The 20,331-nt window shown below is 41.2% G+C and overlaps 1 protein-coding gene across 1 annotated transcript in view; it reads left to right on the top strand.

Annotated features, from left to right (window-relative positions):
- The window catches only part of EXOC4 (exocyst complex component 4), a 408,465-nt gene that overhangs the window by 36,911 nt on the left and 351,223 nt on the right, over positions 1-20,331 (top strand). Inside the window, exons 4-5 of the mRNA XM_069801534.1 lie at positions 9,052-9,236; positions 11,415-11,524. Of these exons, the coding sequence (XP_069657635.1) occupies positions 9,052-9,236; positions 11,415-11,524 (295 nt within the window). The remainder of the gene's footprint in view (positions 1-9,051; positions 9,237-11,414; positions 11,525-20,331) is intronic.

The raw sequence follows: 20,331 nt of genomic DNA, 5'->3' as shown, positions 1-20,331 counted from the left end.
CCATGCCACAGTCCCTCAGAGTGGTCCCCCTCCAAGAGTGTGTCTCCAGCCGCTTGCAGTTGCTGGTTTCTTTAAATTTGTTGGAACAGGGGTGCCATGTGCCACCCCAAACCAAAACAGCCCACTGGAAAATTCCTTGTCGTGTAATTCAGCATCCCTTAGATGTATTTGCAGTGCTAGAAGGTTGAAGGATCAGTTCTCTAATGCATCATCCGCTCTTGAATTTATCATGTTAAATTCTTTGAATAGAGACCATAATTTGTAGATAATCTGCCTTTTTGCCTGGTGCGAAGTCCCAACAGCCGGAGTGTGAGTACTTTCCTGTTTCTTAAGCAAACTTTTCAGGTTAGATCCTTATCTCACACAAGTCAGGTGCAAATTGAATTCAGTGAACTTGTTTAGATCTGGCTACACACATTTAAGCCATTTTTTAGTCATTTTCCTTTCCTGTACCTTTTGAAAGCAAGTTCCTTGTAAAAGCAGTAGATCAATTCTCCTCCTTTTAAATGTCAGCATTGTCTTTATTCATCCAGCAAGGCAGCTGAAACTTTCTGGGTTGCTGCTGTTTATTTGCTGTTTTATTCAGAGGGTTCAGCTTTTTTCCTTTTGTCATACTGTGTTTGTGTATGACTTTTTTTTTTTTCTTCAAATTGTGACCTACCACATTGTTTTCTTTTAACCTTTCTCAGTTGTTTGTTCATGTTTTCCTGTCTGTTGTCTGAACTCAGAATAGGCTGGTATCCCAGCCGGAAAGCATTTGGTTTTCTAGTTCGAACAACCATTATTCTGTTTCTTTGCCCTGAAGAAGCACCTAGTTGGTGGTTTTCTTTTTTTTTTTTACTGCTCATAGACTTCCAGGATTGTGGAGGTCTAGAATTTAAAAAAAATTTCCTCTTTTTGCTTTTGACATCTATTTTACAAGGCTTTTTGGAAAGCTAAAATACTGTTGAAAACCCTTTTAAGGGACTATGGAGGCTTAACTGCAAGCAGATTGGAAAACTTTGGCCAAAGTAAGGAAAGAAAGAAGAATTTTAACAAATATCTTGCTAGTACTTAGGTTCTAGTTTGTTGTAAAACACTAAATTAAAACCTTCCAGATTGGACGTTATGATAGGCAAATGTTTAGCTACATTTTCTTTTTAAGGCAATTAAGCCCTGCTATAAACTGACTGTGACCTTTAAACAAGCTGCATAGTGGTTCTGGTGCCACAGTTATTTTCTATAAACTTGCAATTTTTAGCTCATACAAAGCAGAGCTCTTTTTTCAGGCTTATTTAATTGATCCTTATTTTCTAAAGGGTCACTACTTACTACTCTAGGTAATAATAAGTACAATAATAAGTAGATATAGATAAGTAGACTTTAACACCAGAAATAACCATCAGATTATCTAAGCCAAATTCTATTTTAATCCAGACTGATATTTTAATTATTATTTGACTAAATACAGTTGTTCTGTATTTATTTAAGTGTAGCTTTCAATGGGAGAGAGACATTTCTTTCAGGGATTTAAAAAAAAAAAAAAAAAAAGAGTAAAAAGACATGGTGGTGGGGATTACCTACCATTTCTTTTGGTACTATTCGCTCATGGTAAATCAGCTTTTTAAAGAAGAATAACATAATTTTTGTCTGTTGATTCACCATCCAGCTGTTTTCTCTTGCTGTAGCTTCTCTCTGCACCCCAACCCCTGCCAAAAGAAAACATGTTGGGGAGTTCTCTTACCTATAATTATCTTTGTGTCTAGGTACTCAAACACAATGCCATTATCTACCTCTAACCTCCCACTCTCAGAAAAAAAAAAAAAAATCACTTACTCATTTCCAGTTAGCTAAGCCAGGTGGGTGTAAGAAAGAGGCTTGAAGGACCCTCAGGTGCTTTTTCTGGACCCTTGAACCTCTTGTAGTTCTCTTCTGTACATCTAATTTTCAGGTTCTCTGAAAAAGGCTGCTATTCCATTATCAGTCTTAACCAGAGTCTTGTAGTGTTAACTCTTCCCCTCTATATACATTAGTCCTTTTGTAAGTATGAATAGCACACAGTAGGTAATAGGAGTGTTAAAACCCAGGTAACTACTTGGGAAATACAGTCGAAGCTGAAGGGAGAAGAGAAAGGGGAGAAAATCTAATTAAATGCGATACCCTTTCATGTTTCATAGCATCTTTAATCCTCATTATCCAACACACCTACCAGAGCAAGGAAAAGGAGCAAAAAGCAGGGGCAGTGTATTAATTGCACCCTCAGTTCAGTGTATGTGCAGGGTGGCAATGACAGGAAAAACAAGGTTCGGTTCCCTCGGACTTTTTGATAACACTGTGTTGTGCTGAATCACGCTGTGTCCCATTATTTGGATGTCCCCACTCCTATATTTGCAGGATCATAGCCAGCAGATCAAGGCAAGTGACTGTGCGCTTGTGAGGCTGCATCTGGAGTACCACACGGAGTTTTGGGGGCCCCTCTACAAGAAAGGTACATACCTTTTCTTGTATGGGAAAGGAAACGTACGGGAGCGAGTCCAGTGGAGAGCGCCCAGGGTGGTGGGGCTTTAGCAGCACACAACATATAAGAAGATGCTGCAGTAATTGGGTTTGTTCAGCCTGCAGAAAAGAGTGGTTTTTTGCTGTCTGTGACCATCTGAAAGAGGTAGAGGGAAAAATGGAGCCAGACTTCTCTCAGAAGTGCACAGTGAATGAATGAGAGGCAACCATCACCGGTTTCTGTGGAAGACACTGGCTGGACAAAAGGAGAAAATTCTTCCCCATGAGGTGTTAAACACCAGGAGCAAGAGACCAGAGAGACAGTGAATCTCCATGCTTGCAGATTTTCAAACTTTGACTAGAGGCCCTGAGCAGCCTGATCTAACATTGAAGTTAGCCCTACTTTGAGCGGGGGTTTGGACTAGAAACCTAGAAGTCCCTTCCAAGTTGGATCAGTGTATTATTCTAGTAACGCTATGAATGCTGATTCCAGACTTCCAGAATTCTTTGACTTGCTCTGACATAAAATGTTGAAGTCTGTGCTTGCTGCCCTTAGACATCAGTGTTTACTCAGTGACCACAGTGTGCTTCTGAGCTGCTACAATTATTTCTCATCCTAGTATATGGGCATTGTGCAGTTTGCATTTGAGATCACTCTTTGGTAGGTGTGGATAGCCTTTGGCCTCACCGTTATCCTTAATGGCAGGTGCCATATAAGAGGGCTCAAATGCCTTTTAATTTTAATGTACAACAAGTTCTGTAAAGCAGAGATGAATGTGGTAGAAGATAGCAGCCAGAGAAGTTCTGTTATTCTAGCATTAGACAACAGAGTGGTTTATACTGCTTCTTTAAATGTAGAGTTGTTTAATTTCCCAGCGCTGCTTCTTTTGAAGTGAGCATTCAGAACACTGCTGGTGAACTGAAAAAATCCAAAAGTTGCTATAATGTACTGAAAATACTAAAACCAATGTGGAAATGTTGTAGCTCGTATGGTTTTTCTACTAATTGTTCAAAGTAATAAAATTAAAATCCTAAAAAGTGGTACCAATTATTAGAAGTGAAGGGCTTCTGTCTGCTGTCTGAGGACTCCAGATAAATCTGTAAAAAAATGAGTGGAAAAATAATAGATACAATTTAAATACAAAGTCCCTATTTTTTTTAAAGTTTAGTATTCAAGACAGGGAGACAGTTACCTTTTAAAATGTGAAAAGCTTTTTATGTCTAGGAATGGTGCTAGCAATATAAATACACTCAACCCCCAACACTTAGGTTTCTTTTTAGAATGCACCTTTTTCTTGATTAGTTCTTTATACTGTAAGCAGAGGAGCAGCATCCACAATAAAAAATAGAAACCAAAAATAAGGGTTTTTCTTCTAAATTAAGGTTCTCTAACTGGAGGAGTCACTACTAACTTGAAGAACAGCAATACTTTTTTTGCAGAGCAGTATTTGTGTTGTACTCTGACCTGTTACTGCTTTGTGCAGCCTGTCTCCCACTCATCTAGCTCCTTTTGCATATCAGGGTTTGAAATGAGAAAAGGTTAAGAACAACTAGTTGAAATGGTATGCCCAAGTTGAGTGATGAGTTGATGATACACCAGTAAATAAATCTCTGATCTTCAAAGCTGAAAGTATTTTTATCATACATTTGGGTCTCTTGCATAATACAAGTGATGGTGTGTTACTAGCTGAGTGGGGGCATAAAATTCTGGTCTTGATTTAAACTTTGCCAATGTTAGATCTAGTCCTCTTATGAATTAAATTAAAAGAGTCTTCTTTCTTTCTAGTCTTGCTCTCAGTGCTCACCTTATTTTTCTTGGCTGCAAGTGGCATTGGCTGTGCTCTCGGCTGACCCACCATGGGGATTTTCCAGTCCCTTTCTAACCTTACTGTTTCTTGAGATAGTTGACCGTAGTATTAACATGGCCCAGATGGATACTTGGACTTTATTTAAAGCCAATTGTAAACTACTTCTGCTTGTGTTTCCAAGTAGTCAGCAGAGCTGTTGTCATTATTACTGCTCTTCCTATTCACTTTCTGCTTCCCTTTCTTTTCTATCCATCTCTTGTAACTCTTAATCTTCCTGCTTCTGGAGAACAAAGCCTTTGTGATGACAATGTGGTTATTTGCTGAAAATGAGTTTTAAGAACTGATTTTTTCCAGAATAGTAGGGTGAAAAACAAGCTTGTCAACATTTTTCTCATAACAGTTCCATTGTTAGATCTATTTGTAGTGTATTTTTAATTTTGTGCATTCTTCATAGACATTTCTGCTTCATTTTAGTTGCTTATGCTACTGTTCTGTGGTAGGTTATCCAGCACACAAATTAGACAAGTGTTTTAATCTCATGTTTTTGTATTCTGAAATATAATCTGGGGTGATGCTTTATAGCTAGCTTGTTGCCAGGACTTAAATCATCTGTCTGCAAGTAAAACTACAGAAGTGAAAAATATTTGGTTTCTTTTCTTTGTTGTAAACAGAATGTTTATACTTGTTGCCACCTAAACCAATTGGAAACTTTACCTTGACTTCCATGAACTTGAATTGAGCCCTTGGCTGCATTCCAGACCCAAACTGTTCTGAACATTAAAGCTGGAAAAGGGGAAACATAAACCCCATTTTTAAAAAGGGAAAAAAGGAAGACCTGGGGAACAACAGCCCAGTCAGCCACTCTGTGCCTGGCAAGATCACGGAGCAGATCCTCCTGGAAACTATGCTAGGGTACGTGGAAAGTAAGGAGGTGACTGGTGACAGCCAACATGGCTTCACTAAGGGCAAATCGTGCCTGACGCATTTGGTGGCCTTCTATGACGGGGTTAGAGTGTTGGTAGATAAGGGAAGAGCAGCTGACATCATCTACCTGGACTTGTGCAAAGTGACACTGTCCTGCACGACATCCTTGTCTCTAAATTGGAGAGACATGGATTTGACGGATGGACCACTCGGTGGATAAGGAATTGGCTGGATGGTCGCCCTCAAAGAGTTGCGGTCAACGGCTCGATGTCCGAGTGGAGAGCAGTGATGAGTGGGGTTCCTCAGGGGTCGGTACTGGGACCGGCGCTGTGTAACATCTTTTTTGGCGACATGGACAGTGGGATTGAGCGCACCCTCAGCAAGTCTGCCGACCACACCAAGCTGTGTGGTGCGGTCGACACGCTGGAGGGAAGGGATGTCATCCAGAGGGACCTCGACAGGCTTGAGAGGTGGGACTGTGCGAACCTCCTGAAGTTCAACAAGGCCAAGTGCAAGGTCCTGCACATGGGTCGGCGCAATCCCAAGCACAAATACACGCTGGGCGCTGAGTGGATTGAGAGTAGCCTTGTGGAGAAGGACTTGGGGGTGTTGGTTGACGAGAAGCTCATCATGACCCAGCAATGTGCTCTCGCAGGCCAGAAAGCCAACCGTACCCTGGGCTGCATCAAAAGCAGCGTGACCAGCAGGTCGAGGGAGGGGATTCTGCCCCTCTGCTCCGCTCTGGTGAGACCCCCCTGCAGTACTGCGTCCAGCTCTGCGACCCCCAACATCAGAAGGCCATGGACCTGTTGGAGCGAGTCCAGAGGAGGCCATGAAGATGATCAGAGGGCTGGAGCACCTCTGCTGTGAGTACAGGCTGAGAGAGTTGGGGTTGTTCAGCCTGGAGAAGAGAAGGCTCCGGGGAGACCTTCTAGCAGCCTTCCAGTACCTAAAGGGAGCCTACAAGAAAGATGGGGAGGGGCTTTTGACAAGGGCAGGTAGTGATAGGACAAGGGGTAAGGGCTTATAACTGAAAAAGAACATATTTAGATTAGGTGTAAGGAAGAAGCTCTTCACTTTGAGGGTGGTGAGGCACTGGAACAGGTTGCTCAGAGCGGTGGTAGATGCCAAATCCCTGGCAGTGTTCAAGGCCAGGTTGGATGGGGCTTGGAGCAACCTGGTGTAGTGGAAGGTGTCCCTGCCCATGGCAGGGGGGTTGGAACTAGATGGTCTTCAAGGCCCCCTCCAACCCAAACCATTCTGTGATTCTATGACTTTCTGCTGCGCTCTGTCTAGATAATTCATGGTTAAGTGAGGTTTTACTGGAGTGGGGCTGCCTGAAGTTAATGGGCTCTGAGTGCATAACACTGAAACTCGCCTTTGTTATTCACCTGTAGAGTTCAATCACTGTGAAAGTGGCATTTATCGAGGACAGAATTTCCAGGTTGTCTGACTGCAAATATGAAGTGTCAGAAAGGCCATTAAAAAAACCACCTGACAAACCCCACCAAATAAAAAAAAAAACCCAAACCCAAACAGCTTTTTCTAGAAGGAGAAATTTCAGTGCATAACAATATGGGGGGGTTTGGTTTTGTTTTGTTGATTTTTTTTTTTTTTTTTTAAAGTGCAATAAACAATTGAATGTTCCATTTGCTTCTTAGAACATGTGCTTGAAAGCTGTACATTGATCTTAATTAGTTTTGAGAATAACTAACTCTTTAGGAACTGGGAAGATAAAAATAGAGCCAGATGATCTGAGCAGAAAGCTTTGAATTTTTGCTGCTTGTGTTTCAGATAATACTTTTCCTGGATGTCTTGGAACCTCTTTAATGTCATTTTCCTGCTTGCTTTCAGTTCTGCTCTCACTGCATTTTCATCTCTCAGCTTCTCAGTTTGACAAATGTTGTTCCTGATCTTGTTCTTGCTTTGGTGAAATTGCTGACAGCTTTCAGGGCAGTGATGAATGACTCTAACTCTCCTGAAGTGACTGGGGGGGTTAAAGCGCCTTTGGAATTGGGAAATTTGGGGTGCATCTCTACCTGCCAAAGGAAGAAGATAAAAATTAGCACTTACACTTCTGCCAAAGGTTTCTAAGCTGTGTCTGCATGCCTGTTGAGCCTTCTCTATTTGTATTTACAGTGGCATGTCAGCTTTTTGGGAAGAAGCAAATTCGGGTTTTTTTGCTTCATGTGTGGTGTGGTTTTCTGATGTGTTATGGCCAAACTTGCATTACTGTTCACAAATAGATACTGGGAAGAAAGAGGATGGATAGTGCTTTTTGTGTCAAGTGCTAGGAAACCTGTAAATGCTGTTGAAGTTGCAGCGTTGGTGGGCTTAGGAGGGGCCCGTTCAGTCCTCTGTGATTAATACTGTGATACAAATTCTTTCTGAAGACTGAGCTCTAGCCTGAACACTGGCAGCAAGTCCATGCTCTCATCATCCATGCAGACAAGAGAATTTCATAGTTAGGGATTTCTTGGCAAAATTTTTCAGGAGTCAGGAAAAAGTGCATTTTCTTCTTAGAAACTGCTCTTAATTTAAAAAGCCTAACTGCCCCAAAGCTATTTCAGGGTCAATCTTGACTTGGAGGCAAGCAGTGTAATACAGCGTTGATAGATGTTCTTTCAGTATAATTAATATTTACTGGTATTAAGGGACCAGACCTTAGTTTGGCTGTCTACTTACTGTATGTCCTTGCTTTTCATTTTTAATGTTTACCTGACAGGTTTTGCTATAAACTTAAATCCTGAAGTGCAAGCAAATGTCTTCTTTCACTAATAGTATCTTCAGTTATTAGGGAATGATTTTTTTTTTTTTTTTTTTTAATTTTAAATCTCTGTGTGCAGATCATGTTATTTGTAGTTTCTTACAAAATCAGCACTGAGATTTTGGAAACTGCAGAGGGATGACTTTTTTTTTTTTTTTGTAACTGTGGAAGTGCTCTGAAAAACAATCTGGGAGAGATGCAATTTGACAGCGTTGCTTTTGTGCACTGATTTGTCATTCCTGGTGGCTTTTGTCCACGTTTGTTTTTAGGATACAAATGTAAATTAGATTCCTTAGTCTAGTGCCCACTGGATGTCAGCTGGTCACTGTTGAAGTGCATCAGTAGAGAAATGTTATCTATGGCCTGTTTACGTTGCTGTTTGTCAAGATCCTTGTCTGTTACTCTGTTGCTTGTATAAAGTTATTTTGCTTAATTTGAGCCTTAATAATTGAGCATTAAAAAGACCCCACACTCTTTAGAGTTCAAAAGTACCTTTGAACTAGCAATAGTTTTCATTAAGCTGATGGCTATGTTTATTTAAATTGTGTAGTTGCATGACATAGCAGCTATGTAGACTAGAACATGAGGCCTTCTAAGCTTTTTCAGCTATGTCATGACATCACTTTAAGCAAATAAAGTTTAAGCCATCTTCTCCCCATTTGTAGAATTGAGAATAATGTTTTGTTGGTGTTTCTGTAATGAAAAGAATGAAGACAATCAAACATCATTGTCAGTATTGTTTTCTAACACTTTTCTACTTGATAATCCTCTTATTTTGTGATAAACTGTGCTTTGATTTTTATTTAACAGGCTGTGTTTAAATAAGTTGTTTTATACATATGCTCAAAATATTTGATGACCGCTCATTAAATCTGAGTTGTTCGCATATTAGACCCTTTTTATATATTGAATTTTCTTTTAGGAATAGAAATAAAGAAATAGTACTTAAATGTTTTCTGCTTTAAAAGTGTATGGATAGAATTATCATGGTATTCAGACACTCCCCAAATCAAAGAGAAAAGTCCTGAGAGATAAATGAATTGACCTTTAAAAGTTGTCAATGTGTTCTCCTTCCAGGTGTCAGCGGTAGACTCCTTGGAGGGTCCCCTTCTTCAGGTGGAGGGATTGAGTGATCTGAGACTGGAGCTCCACAGTAAGAAGATGAACATGCACTTAGTCCTGATAGATGAATTACACCGTCATCTTTACATCAAATCAACTAACCGAGTAGGACAACGCAACAAGGAGAAAGGGAGAATAAGGTGGGTTTGGTGTGATGCTAACTGACAACAGGTCTGGGGGGGAAGAAGGCTATATTCTCCCTTTCATAAGGAGACACTTTCTTGGGAAAGTGCCATCGACTTAGACCTCAACCTTTCATTTTTGGCAAGCAAATTTCTCAGGTTCATGGCTGTGGAGAGCAGAAAAACTCCAAATATGTTCATGCACCTTGAAGCCTGTGAACAGTCTGTTATCCTTCTTTCACTTTTGCTTAGTGATTCTGTTGGTTTTGTGCCGCTTCCCACAGAATAATGATGAGGTCAGTTCCTTTTAGCATTCTTTTCCTTGTCTGATGCATATACCTTTCCTACAAATGTCATGATCATGAGGCTCAGGTCAGGCAAAGGGAAGAACACAGGGAAAGACTGGTCATCTTTTCTAGCAAATGTCCAAGGTTTAAAAGATTTCCAGCTAACCAATATTGCACCCTATGGCTAGTAACCTTATGAAGTGCCTGAGGAGCGTCATGGCTCTTGTTGTGTTTCTATGGTGTTTTAAAGACGTTGAAACGTCTTACCTGGTTGGTGCCTCAGATCAGTGGAAACTCAGCTTAAGTGTAGGTGCCTGGCTATTTTTTCCTAATTTTGCGAATTCGAAGTTTCAGGGCAATAGAGTTGTTGGAAGGAAGAAAGATAGTGGCTAGAAAAGAGGCACACAGTATTGGAAGATAACTGTTGTAGAGTAGGAGAGGTCATAAACAGGGGCTGGGAGCAAAAAGGGAGCCAGCATATGATAAAGATGTAGAGAAAAGATAAAATTAGTATTCTATTATGAGAAGGAATAAAAAATGCTTACCAAAAATAAGAGGAGAGATAGTAAGTTACATTAAATGAATTTAAGAAATAAAGGATTGATTGAAGTTGAAATTTCTAGGAAGGAAGGTTGCTAGCAAGTCATCAGTCTCTTCCTTACTCATCTTGTTAATTAAAAACAGACACAAAGCTTTGGCGTACCCAGACTATGCGACTGCTAATTAACTGCAGTTTTGTGCAACTGCTACAGGTATCCGTTTTCTTCTTTTCTATCTTTTTTTTCACATTCCCTGTTGCACATCATTGATATTTGGTAACATGAACTCTTGCATCACAGACAGTCTTGTTGCTTTGTTTCAGCATGTTGCCCTAGACTGGCTGTTGACCAGGATGCAATAACGTTTATAATTATTTCTTGTATTGGTTTTAAGTGTGTTCTGTCTAACACTGCTAAGCTGGAATGCATAGCTAATCCCTGTAAGTATGGTATTGTAGGTGTATAGGGAGTATAGGTGGTTCTTATGCAGGACAGTAAGCTTAGCCTTTGTCTTTGCAGGTTTCTATAAGCATTTTGATCTCTAAGGGAACATACTGAACCCTATTACAGGAGCATTCTCCACTTCTTTCTCTTAAAAAATGATTTCTTGCTTGTGTTCCCCTGCCACCTCCAGCTTTATGCCTTTCATTATGCAGCTGGGGCAGCATGACAAATTTCTGGCAAATAATACTATGTGAATTTATTATGAAAATGACCAAGCAGAAAGTCTTTCCTTTCTGAGGAGGTTCATTTGGAGAGGGATGCATGTAGGTGTGCACAGAACAGGAATTTGAAGGGGAGGAAAAAGAGTGGAGGTTTCTAGTGGGAGCTAGAAAAGCTTGAATGATTAAGTAGTTGACAGAAGCCATGGAAATGGGAGCATCTCTTCTCCTCAATATGTAGTTTTCCAGAAAGATCTTAAGAATTCCATGTTAATTTATCATCATGCTAGCAGTAGTTAATTGTGCTGGAGGTGAACGCGTCTGCCAGGAAATAAATCACGCGCTATGGCAAGCTCCAACGTGCCTGTGTCCTGATCGTGTTGCTGTGACCAGTCAGACAAGTCTAGAGTGCTATTAAATTCACAGAGGCCTTGGGATAACAAATTTTGCCTTTGACATGACAGCATTCCCTCATCATTGCGTTTTTTTGCTTTTTCCCTTTTCAGTCAAACGTGTATATATAGACATCCACTTGTATTCATCTGCGGACTTCTGCTTTAAGTTAGGTTTTGTAAACCTCTTGTATCAAAACTGTGTGTTATGTATATCTATTGCTTAGGCTTACAAATTTAAGAAATAAATGGATAATTTGTTGTGAACTAATTTTGTAAATAATAGTAAACTGTTTAATTCTCTCCTTTCACACAGTTCACTTGTGAAAGATGCCTCTCCTGTACCTCTTATGGATGTTACTAACTTATCTACACCTCGAAAGTTCCTTGAAACTTCCCAGTTCAGTACTCCTGGAAGCTCCAGCGGTGAGTATTTAAGTCACATGCATTCCTTGCAGAACTAATTTGTAGATCTTCAGCTGATTTTACGGGAGTAGTAGTAGGCATATCATCCTTTCTTCATGGCTGGCTGCTGATGGGAGGTCCTGAGACAAAAAGTTAGGAAGTGATTTGTGTGGTGTCATGAAATGAGTGAGCAGTATGTCCAGGGGCAGGATTTGGCCATATCTGCATTTTTCTTTTGGCAAATTGTCCTTCCCCTCTCCTCCCTGCCCATCAACTTCAATTAAATACACTTAGTTTTCTGTGCCTCTTATGATCTTGATCATGTTCTTGATATCTTGAGCAGAAGAGAGATTTGCAGTCAGTTCAGTTTGCGTAGAGGTCTCTTCTACGTAATTTAATGTAGGCAGGCAGGTGTGTGTAGTTATTGCAGAAGTGTTTTTTGCTGTGTGGGAGCCAAAAGGTCAAAGCTTTTCCATGTGGGAACTTTGTAACTTTGACTAAAGGTCTATCTATACACAGGAATAATCTGGTGGTGATACTTGTATACCTGTTACTACAACAAACACTGAGCAAAACACTCAGTTTCATTGGTGCTTTTGTATGAGGCTTTGGAAGTATTGCACAGATGGGGAATTAATCCTTGTATTGTTTCAGTAGATTAATAAGTGGGGTTGTCCTTGTTTAACAAATGAATAAAATGAATAATACAGAAGTGGCCTACATCTCTGCCCCCACTTCCTTTCAAAAATCGACTGTTTCAGTATTCCTCAATGCAGAGAATCTTTCCTTCTCATCCTTATTAATTTTTTTGTCTGCTTGTTTCTGTTTTTTCTTGTCATGCTTGTCTCCTAGACTCTTTCCTTTGATCATTCTTATCTTTCAGTCTTGTAGGGGTTTTTGTTATTTAGCCCTGCTCCTGTAGGGTTGGCTAGTCTCTCACAGCCTGAGGCTATATTTCTACATAGTGGAGGTTTGTGAGGAGTCACTTGTGACATGCCAGTGCAAACTTTCAGAGCTGGAAACTGCAGCTTGGTCGTGGAAACCTGGAATAGAAGAATGGTATGAAAATTCTGGGGGAAAAAAACTTAAGAATTCCAGTTCTGTCCCTGTGATCAGTGAGAAGTTCAGTTCAGTTTCTTGCTAAAGATCACGTGATTTTGGGGAGCTGAGGAAATAAACCGCAAAAAACTGAATCCCAGTCTCGCCACTGTAAAGTAACCTACTTCTTTTTCAGCGTGTTAGTTGTATACTGTCTCCACCTAAAATAATAGTTCTCTGTATAGTAAGAAAAAAAAGAAAAGTCTGAAGTTATGCAGCTGATAGGGATCTCCCGTCATGCCTTATGATGGGGAATAGACAGCAGGAGATGCACCTATTGAAGAATACAAATCCTATCCTTTCAGTATCTTTAGTGTCTTCCTTAGTTGTTTTTTTTGTTGTTATTACTAGTGTGATATGAACCTTAAATATGCTTTGAAAATAATTTTGGTGACACTTGTCACCTTTGAACACTTAGATCCTAGCCAATTGTTGTCACATCTGCTGAGATTGGCAAGAGGTTTGTTATTATCCAAAGCTGACCAAGAAGTTTTTTTCTTAGCTGTAGCCAGTGTAAACCTGTTCGTAAAGATAAATACATTTTTAGTGTTTATGCTGGACTACTGCAGTTCTGTCTGTAAAGGAAAGTCCCAAGGCATGCTTCTTTTTCAGAGCCCGGAGCTTTGTGAGTACTGACCCTAGTGTTCCCATTTATGTACTGCCCCTCTGCTTCAGCAGAGTCCAGTTGAAGATTTTCATAGACTCATAGAATACCAGGTTGGAAGGGACCTGAAGGATCATCTGATCCAACCTTTCTTGGCAAAAGCACGGTCTATACAAGATGGCCTAGCACCTTGTCCAGCTGAATCTTCAAAGTGTCCAATGTTGGGGAATCCACCACTTCCCTGGGGAGATTATTTCAATGGCTGATTGTTCTCATTTTGAAAAATTTTCCTTTTGTGTCCAACTGGAATCTCCCCAGGACTAACCTGTACCCATTACCCCTCGTCTTTTCCGTATGACTCCTTGTAAAAAGGGAGTCTCTGTCTTCTTTGTAGCCACTCTGTAAGTACTGGAACATGGTGATAAAGTCTCCCCTAAGCCTTCTTTTCTCAAGGCTGAACAAAGCCAGTTCTCTCAGCCTTTCCTCATAGGGCAGGCTTCCCAGTCCTTGGGTCATCTTTGTGGCCCTTCTCTGGACCCTCTCCAGCCTGTCCACAGCTGCTTTGTATAGCGGGGACCAAAACTGAACACAGTGTTCCAGGTGTGGCCTGACAAGCGCTGAGTAGAGTGGGATAATGACTTCTTTATCTCTGCTGGTGATGCCCTTGTTGACGCAACCCAGCATTCTGTTGGCTTGCTTTGCCGCAGCAGCACACTGCTCACTCATACCGAGCTGCTTGTCCGCCGGGACCCCCAGGTCCTTTTCCACAGAACTGCTCCCCAGCCGGGTAGATCCCAGCCTGTGCTGCACTCCTGGATTGTGTTTTCCCAGGTGCAAGACCTTACGTTTGTCTTTGTTGAGCTTCATAAAGTTCTTGTTAGCCCACTCGTCCAGCCGATCCAGGTCTTTCTGCAGGGTGTCTCTCAAGTGTCCGCTTCCCCACTGAGTTTGGTATCATCAGCAAACTTCATCAGGGTACACCTGATCCCATCATCCAGGTCACTTCTGAAGATACTAAACAGCGTTGGGCCCAATATCAATCCCTATATATCTATTTTCAGTATATAGTTCTTGTACGGAACTGACTGTGATCGTCCATGACAGTCTTGCCCACCACAATTACGACTTTGTATGATAACAAGGTTATATGGAAATCAACAGTGTCATCTTGTACGTAGACTCACAGTTGTTGTTTACAGAAGTCTTCTGAGGAGCAGAACCAAAAAGAACCAACTTCAGTTTTGAAGTAACATAACTGCTTATCTTGCTGCAGTTGGAACCAAATCTAAATTCCAGATTTTTATAAAACTTCTCCAAAATGAATTGATATTAAGTCTGGGTTATCCATCTGGCAGGGATGTTTGTAAACTTCCCCAAGATACCTTCTGCAAAGCATGAGTGATGTGTGTTAAGATTGAAAGTTAAACCAACACGTGAATGATGCCCCTCCTACAAGGAAGGAGCGAAGTGCAAGGTACTTAGTTTGATTTCATTTTTTGGCAGAGATGAGGCCAAGACTCTCTTCCACCATTTTTTACTTAGAATAGGATATGGGATCCCTATTTAATGCATTAGCTTCAGTTAGAATAGGGATGTTTAGGATTTCCTTACCTGGGCCATTCACACATTTCTTCTTATACAAGTAGTGAGTCTATGTTTTCAAATAAAAAAGGTTATTAGGTTATATACCAGGCAATGTTTACATGTGTAAGAAGAGAAAAAGGTGTGCTATTAATCACTTGTGATAGCAGAACAAGAAGTGATACTAGCATTTCTAAAGCATAGCTAGATAAGTATTTTGTGACTCATTTGAGACTTCTAAAAATCAGTAAGTTGTAATTTTATTTGCTTGGTGCAATGTTGATGGTGTTTAAAATCAGTTCTCCTAACATGCCCTGATAAACAGTTATTTCATACCGTATTTGAATTAAGGTTCTAGGGTACAAGCAACAGGTGAGAACCGCAGCCGTGGTCTCTAGGAACTAGGTTGTTTGTGAACATAAAATTGCATTGCTCCTTTCACTTCAAATGCCTGAAAACAAAGGCTCTGGTGGCTTCATCCTTAACTCTAGTAAATAGGTCAGTTGAGAATATGCCTTAAAAATTCTCATTTCTGCAGATCTGTTCTTGCTCTTCATGCCCAACACACCAGAAAATCTCTTACCTGGTTTCTCGTTACACTCTGTATCATTCAGTGAAGTGCTGGGCAAGTGTCCCTCAGACTGGGAAAGATGTAGATTATAATAGAAAACATTTGATCAGCATAAAGTATGCGTATGGTTTTTCTTCAAGTGCACAATGTACTTATGTATATTTTTTCCATATAATTTTATTTAAAAGTAGCCTTTTCCAGGACTGCGGAGCTACCAGAGAATTTAAAACTTATGTGTATGCGTAACAAAAGCTGTTTCTGCCTTTAGTCATTTAAGCTATTTGGCTTTTTATTGATGAAACAAAGTGGCCATGCATATTAATGCACGTCATTATGAAGCACTGACTCATTCAACCTATCTCAGTAAAGATGGCAAAATTTTGAGTCCTTTCTGCATTCACTTCCCAAAGGAGATGTTACCTTGTCCTGTAGAATCTTTATAAGGAAATTAAAGCTGTTCCTGCTGCACTTAAAATAAACAGAACCTTCAGTAACATTCATCTGAGGATTGTAGATACGGCAGTTCACCAGTAACATTTTCCCTTCATGCCAGTTCAGAGAAATAAATTCACTTTTAAATTATATTTCTCTGCTTGAACCTTCTGTACTCTGAAGTGTATTTATGAAGGTTCCTGCTTTGCCAGGCTCTTCCTGGAACTATAAAATGTGCTCACCCAGTACAGAGCAAACCCAAGAGCGCCCTTTCCTGAAAAATTCCTGAGAATACTGTTTAGAAATCCGACAAAGATGAGCTGAGGTGGTGACAATTAACGTTGTTATTGATGGCATATGTAAATTTTATGCTGAACAGATAGTATACTTCATTGTTGCATGCTTCTCAGCTCCAAGAGAAAAAATTAACTTCTAGATCCAAGCAGTTTGGTGGTTTCTAAGGTTGAGTCTAGCTACTGCTTCTGGCTCTTGTTTCTTCAAGAAAGCAAGTACTTCTGCATAGGTGAAAACACGTGGAGACCTGTGAATTTGGCCCTGCAGAACACCTGCAGGAGCCAGACCTTTAGGGTCCAGTTTTAAAGGTGGCTCTAAAAATGCCATTGTGGTATTCTTTGTCTGCTGTCACGGTTGCTTCCACTTCAAACATGCTCAACAAATACATAAAAGATCCCCCCCCCCCCCACCCAATTAACCTCACCTGAGGATCTGACACCAGCTGGGTGATTTTTCTCTATCATTTGTAGTAAAAATTAAATGATCTCCTCACTGAACCAGAGTTTTCCTGTTTTAGCTGTTTTGCATTTGCACAAATCCAGCTGAGGGCTTGATGAGAAGGTGGTGGGAATCCAGCTGTGAGTCTGATTCTGTCCGCTATCATTGCAGTGCTGCACAAAAAGTGGAGTTTGTTCTTAGGGTAAATTTTTGCGCTTAGGATGTTTTAGAGGAAGTCTGTTCCTACAGTTTAAGAAGGGTTTGCAACTACACCATAAACATTAAAGCCTATGAAGTAACTTTTTGTGTGTCTGTTTTTGTAGGACCATGATTTCTCTCACTGATCCTTACTAACAGTTCGTGTTTTGACTTGATGCTTAGCACTGATGTGTGCAATCTGTGTGTGTGTTTGGGGAAGGGAAAATGAAGAAAATTTTAGATCCTTGTGATGACAGCCAAAAGGATAATGCTTAGTCACTCTTCCTGTATAATTTTATTGGTTGTTCTTATACGTGGTCCCAACGTAAGATATTTGACTACCGTGCTCTTATTTTATTATTTGGAGACTCAGTTTTCACGCTTATCATGTCTTATCATCGAATGGTTTGGGTTAGAAGGGATCTTAAAGATCATCTAGTTCCAAGCCCTTGTCACGACCTGGGCTGGACAGACCAGGGAGGGGTCATGGTGAATTCGGAATTCCCTCGGGCTAAATGAAGGTGCAACGACATGAAGCGATCGGTGAAACTTTTTATTTTTGGCAGAAGCAGCCTGAACTTGGAAGGTGTTAACGGCAGGTGGTGTGGTTTCTTACAACAAGAATGGGCATGGAACTATGTCAGGGAACCATGGTAACCATATGTAAGACAATAAGGAGAGCCCTCCTGTTGAGTCATGAGGTTCAGAGCAGACCCCCTTGCTTTCTGGACTCCTTCTCAGAGAGGAGCCCAGCGGCGGCTGGATCCACTCCTAGTCCCAGACTTGGTCAGTGGTTTATGTCTAAAGGGATGAGGTATAGGGATTATGGAAAGAGAGAAGGAGAGAAAGAAAAGAGAAAAGACAAAGATTTCACCGGTCCTGGGTCCAGCGTTGGTCCAACCAGTCTAGAGGTCCAGTCCCAGAGGGCATGCGCACGGCTTCTTCGTGTCTGCGCCTTTTATAGCCCAGCTCCCACCTTTTTTCACATCAGTCACTCCCCCTCTTGGTCTTCTGGGTGCCGCCCGTAAGGACTAACGTAACTCTTAATCTTCTGCGCAGGCGCCGTTACGGGGGGTGGTCGTGAGCCCCCTCCCCAAATAAGCTCTGGGTGACCCATGGCCATATACGGTGAGTTGTCCTGCTCAGTTCATCAGGGCATGGGACTGCGCATCCTCCGACACGCCTCTGGTGTCCCACGTCACGTGGGGCTGCTATGCAGAACTTGCCTTGTTGCCGGACCTGGCAAGCGAGCCGGGCCCCGGTCCCTGCCAGTCACAATGGGTGTTTGAGGCGTTAACTGTGTCCTGTCTCTCACACCCCCCTGCCATGGGCAGGGACACCTTCCACTAGACCAGGTTGCTCAAGGATCCATCCAACCTGACCTCGAACACTTCCAGGGATGGGGCATCCACAACTTCTATGGGCAGCCTGTGCCAGTGCCTCACCACCATCAAAGTGAAGAACTTCTTCCTTACATCTAATCTAAATATGTTCTTTTTCAGTTTAAAGCCATTACCCCTTGTCCTATCACTACATGCCCTTGTAAAAGTCTCTCTCCAGCTTTCCTATAGACCCCCTTTAGGTACTGGAAGGCTGCTAGGTCTGCCTGGAGCCTTCTCTTCTCCAGGCTGAACAACCCCAACTCTCTCAGCCTGTCCTCATAGGAGAGGTGTTCCAGCCCTCCTCTGGACTCGCTCCAACAGGTCCATGTCTCTCCCATGCTGAGGACCCCAGAGCTGGACGCAGGACTGCAGGTGGGGTCTCACCAGGGCGGAGCAGAGGGGCAGAATCGCCTCCCTCGACCTGCTGGTCACGCTGCTTTTGATGCAGCCCAGGATACGGCTGGCTTTCTGGGCTGCGAGAGCACATTGCCAGGTCATGATGAGCTTCTCATCAACATATAATGCTTGTGTGTATTAGGGGATTTTGCTCATGTCTTACAGAGTTGATTTGTAGTTTTCTCAGAATGAAGCGTTGTTACAGGGATTTGAAAGAGTGGCCTTGTCATATTAAAATGCCTCTGTTTTTGAAAGACTAATGTCCTTAAAACTGTAGATGAAACTGAACAACACTTTTAGAAAGAGGAGATTTGCCTTGAGGCCTTGAGGTTATTGATCTGAGACCCATTTTCTTCTGGGCTTTACCAAGGCAGAGAAGAAAATGACCAAAATTTCTAAAGGACCCATTTCTAAAGTAACTGTCCATTTGTTGCTCATTGTCTCCATTCATGGGTCAGAACAAAGATTCAGCACCAGAAGTTAGCAGGTGACGTTTCTTCAAATCTTAAATTATGCCTTTGGGGCACTATGAACTTGCGTCCTTTTCTCTAGGAGGATTGAAGGCAGAAAGGGTATACTCAGAAAGGACGTAAATCATGGAAAATAGTACATTAAATTTTAGTAGTTGCCCATAAAAGCACACAGCTAATGAAATCTTCTGTAATGAGTAGCAGCAAATTTTGACCATTCATTGGAATGAAAAACAAGACCCAAGAGCCTTTTCTTTAGCTGCTTTGCTTAAATGAGTTATCAACATTGGCTTTTCTGGGGATCAGACTGGAGCTATTAAAATGCCTCCTGCAGCAGGTTTCTTTCTTGTGAAATGGCAGAACTGTACAAATGAGGGTATCATCAATTGGAACAGACATTTTTATAGGGCATCGTCAAACCAGGGAGCTGTCAGGGAAGTTTCCACCTTTGTAACTATGGAGGTGATGAATCAATGATGCACGTGATTCAACTTACTAGTGATTTAAACTGAGGGTAGATTTTTGACTGCTTAAATACAGAGTTGTGTGTTTTCTGATGCACCGCTTCAGTGATGCAAAATTTTTTAAAATGGCTGCCTATTTCATTGGAGAATGTGGCATTCCTTTATGTTGTTGTCTTGGGAGGCTTTTGAGAAACCATATTTAAATGTTCAGCTTCACATGTGGTTTTCAGAGATCATTAGAACAAGAAAATCATCAGGAGTCAGCATGGCTTCACCAATGGGAATTCAACTGGCTCTGGGTGCCCCCGGCTTGAGCAGGGAGGTTGGACCAGATGACCTCCAGAGGTCTCTTCCAACTTTAACCATTTTGTGTGATTCTGTCATTTGGTGTCGTCTTTGAATGGAACTAAACCATGAAAACCACTTGAAATCATTAAATGATTCTGAAACTTAGGTTTCCAAAGAGGTCAGTTTAGCTAACAACATTTCAAGCTATATGTCAAACTGATCTGGAAAAGCCTCGATCAGACTTAATGCAATCCAGTATTTCTATTGGTTTGCATAGGGCTATGTACAAGAGTTGATAGCTGAGATGGGACAACAAAGCAGTATGTTGAAGCTGGTTTTTTTAGTATAAAACTGCAAATTGAAGTTTAAAGGCTTCATTATGGTGGAGAAGGGCAATTGTAATAATTTAAATTTTAAATATTCATTTGCTGACATCACATTTCACTTGTTTTACCCTCAAGGAGTGTGGAGAAACTTACTTCTTGGTATTACTGAAGAAATCCTATGGAATTCTTCTTTGGTGTTTTCTACCTGTATTGTTTTTGAATATAGTGAAGCTGGTTTTAATTAAAATAGGACTTTTTTTTCCTTCTCTTTGATAAATCGCAAAGG

This window comes from Haliaeetus albicilla, chromosome 14, assembly GCF_947461875.1.
Source record: "Haliaeetus albicilla chromosome 14, bHalAlb1.1, whole genome shotgun sequence".
Taxonomy (NCBI): Eukaryota; Metazoa; Chordata; class Aves; order Accipitriformes; family Accipitridae; genus Haliaeetus; species Haliaeetus albicilla.
Note: the sequence above shows the minus strand (reverse complement) of the source record. Positions and strands in the feature narration are given on the sequence as shown.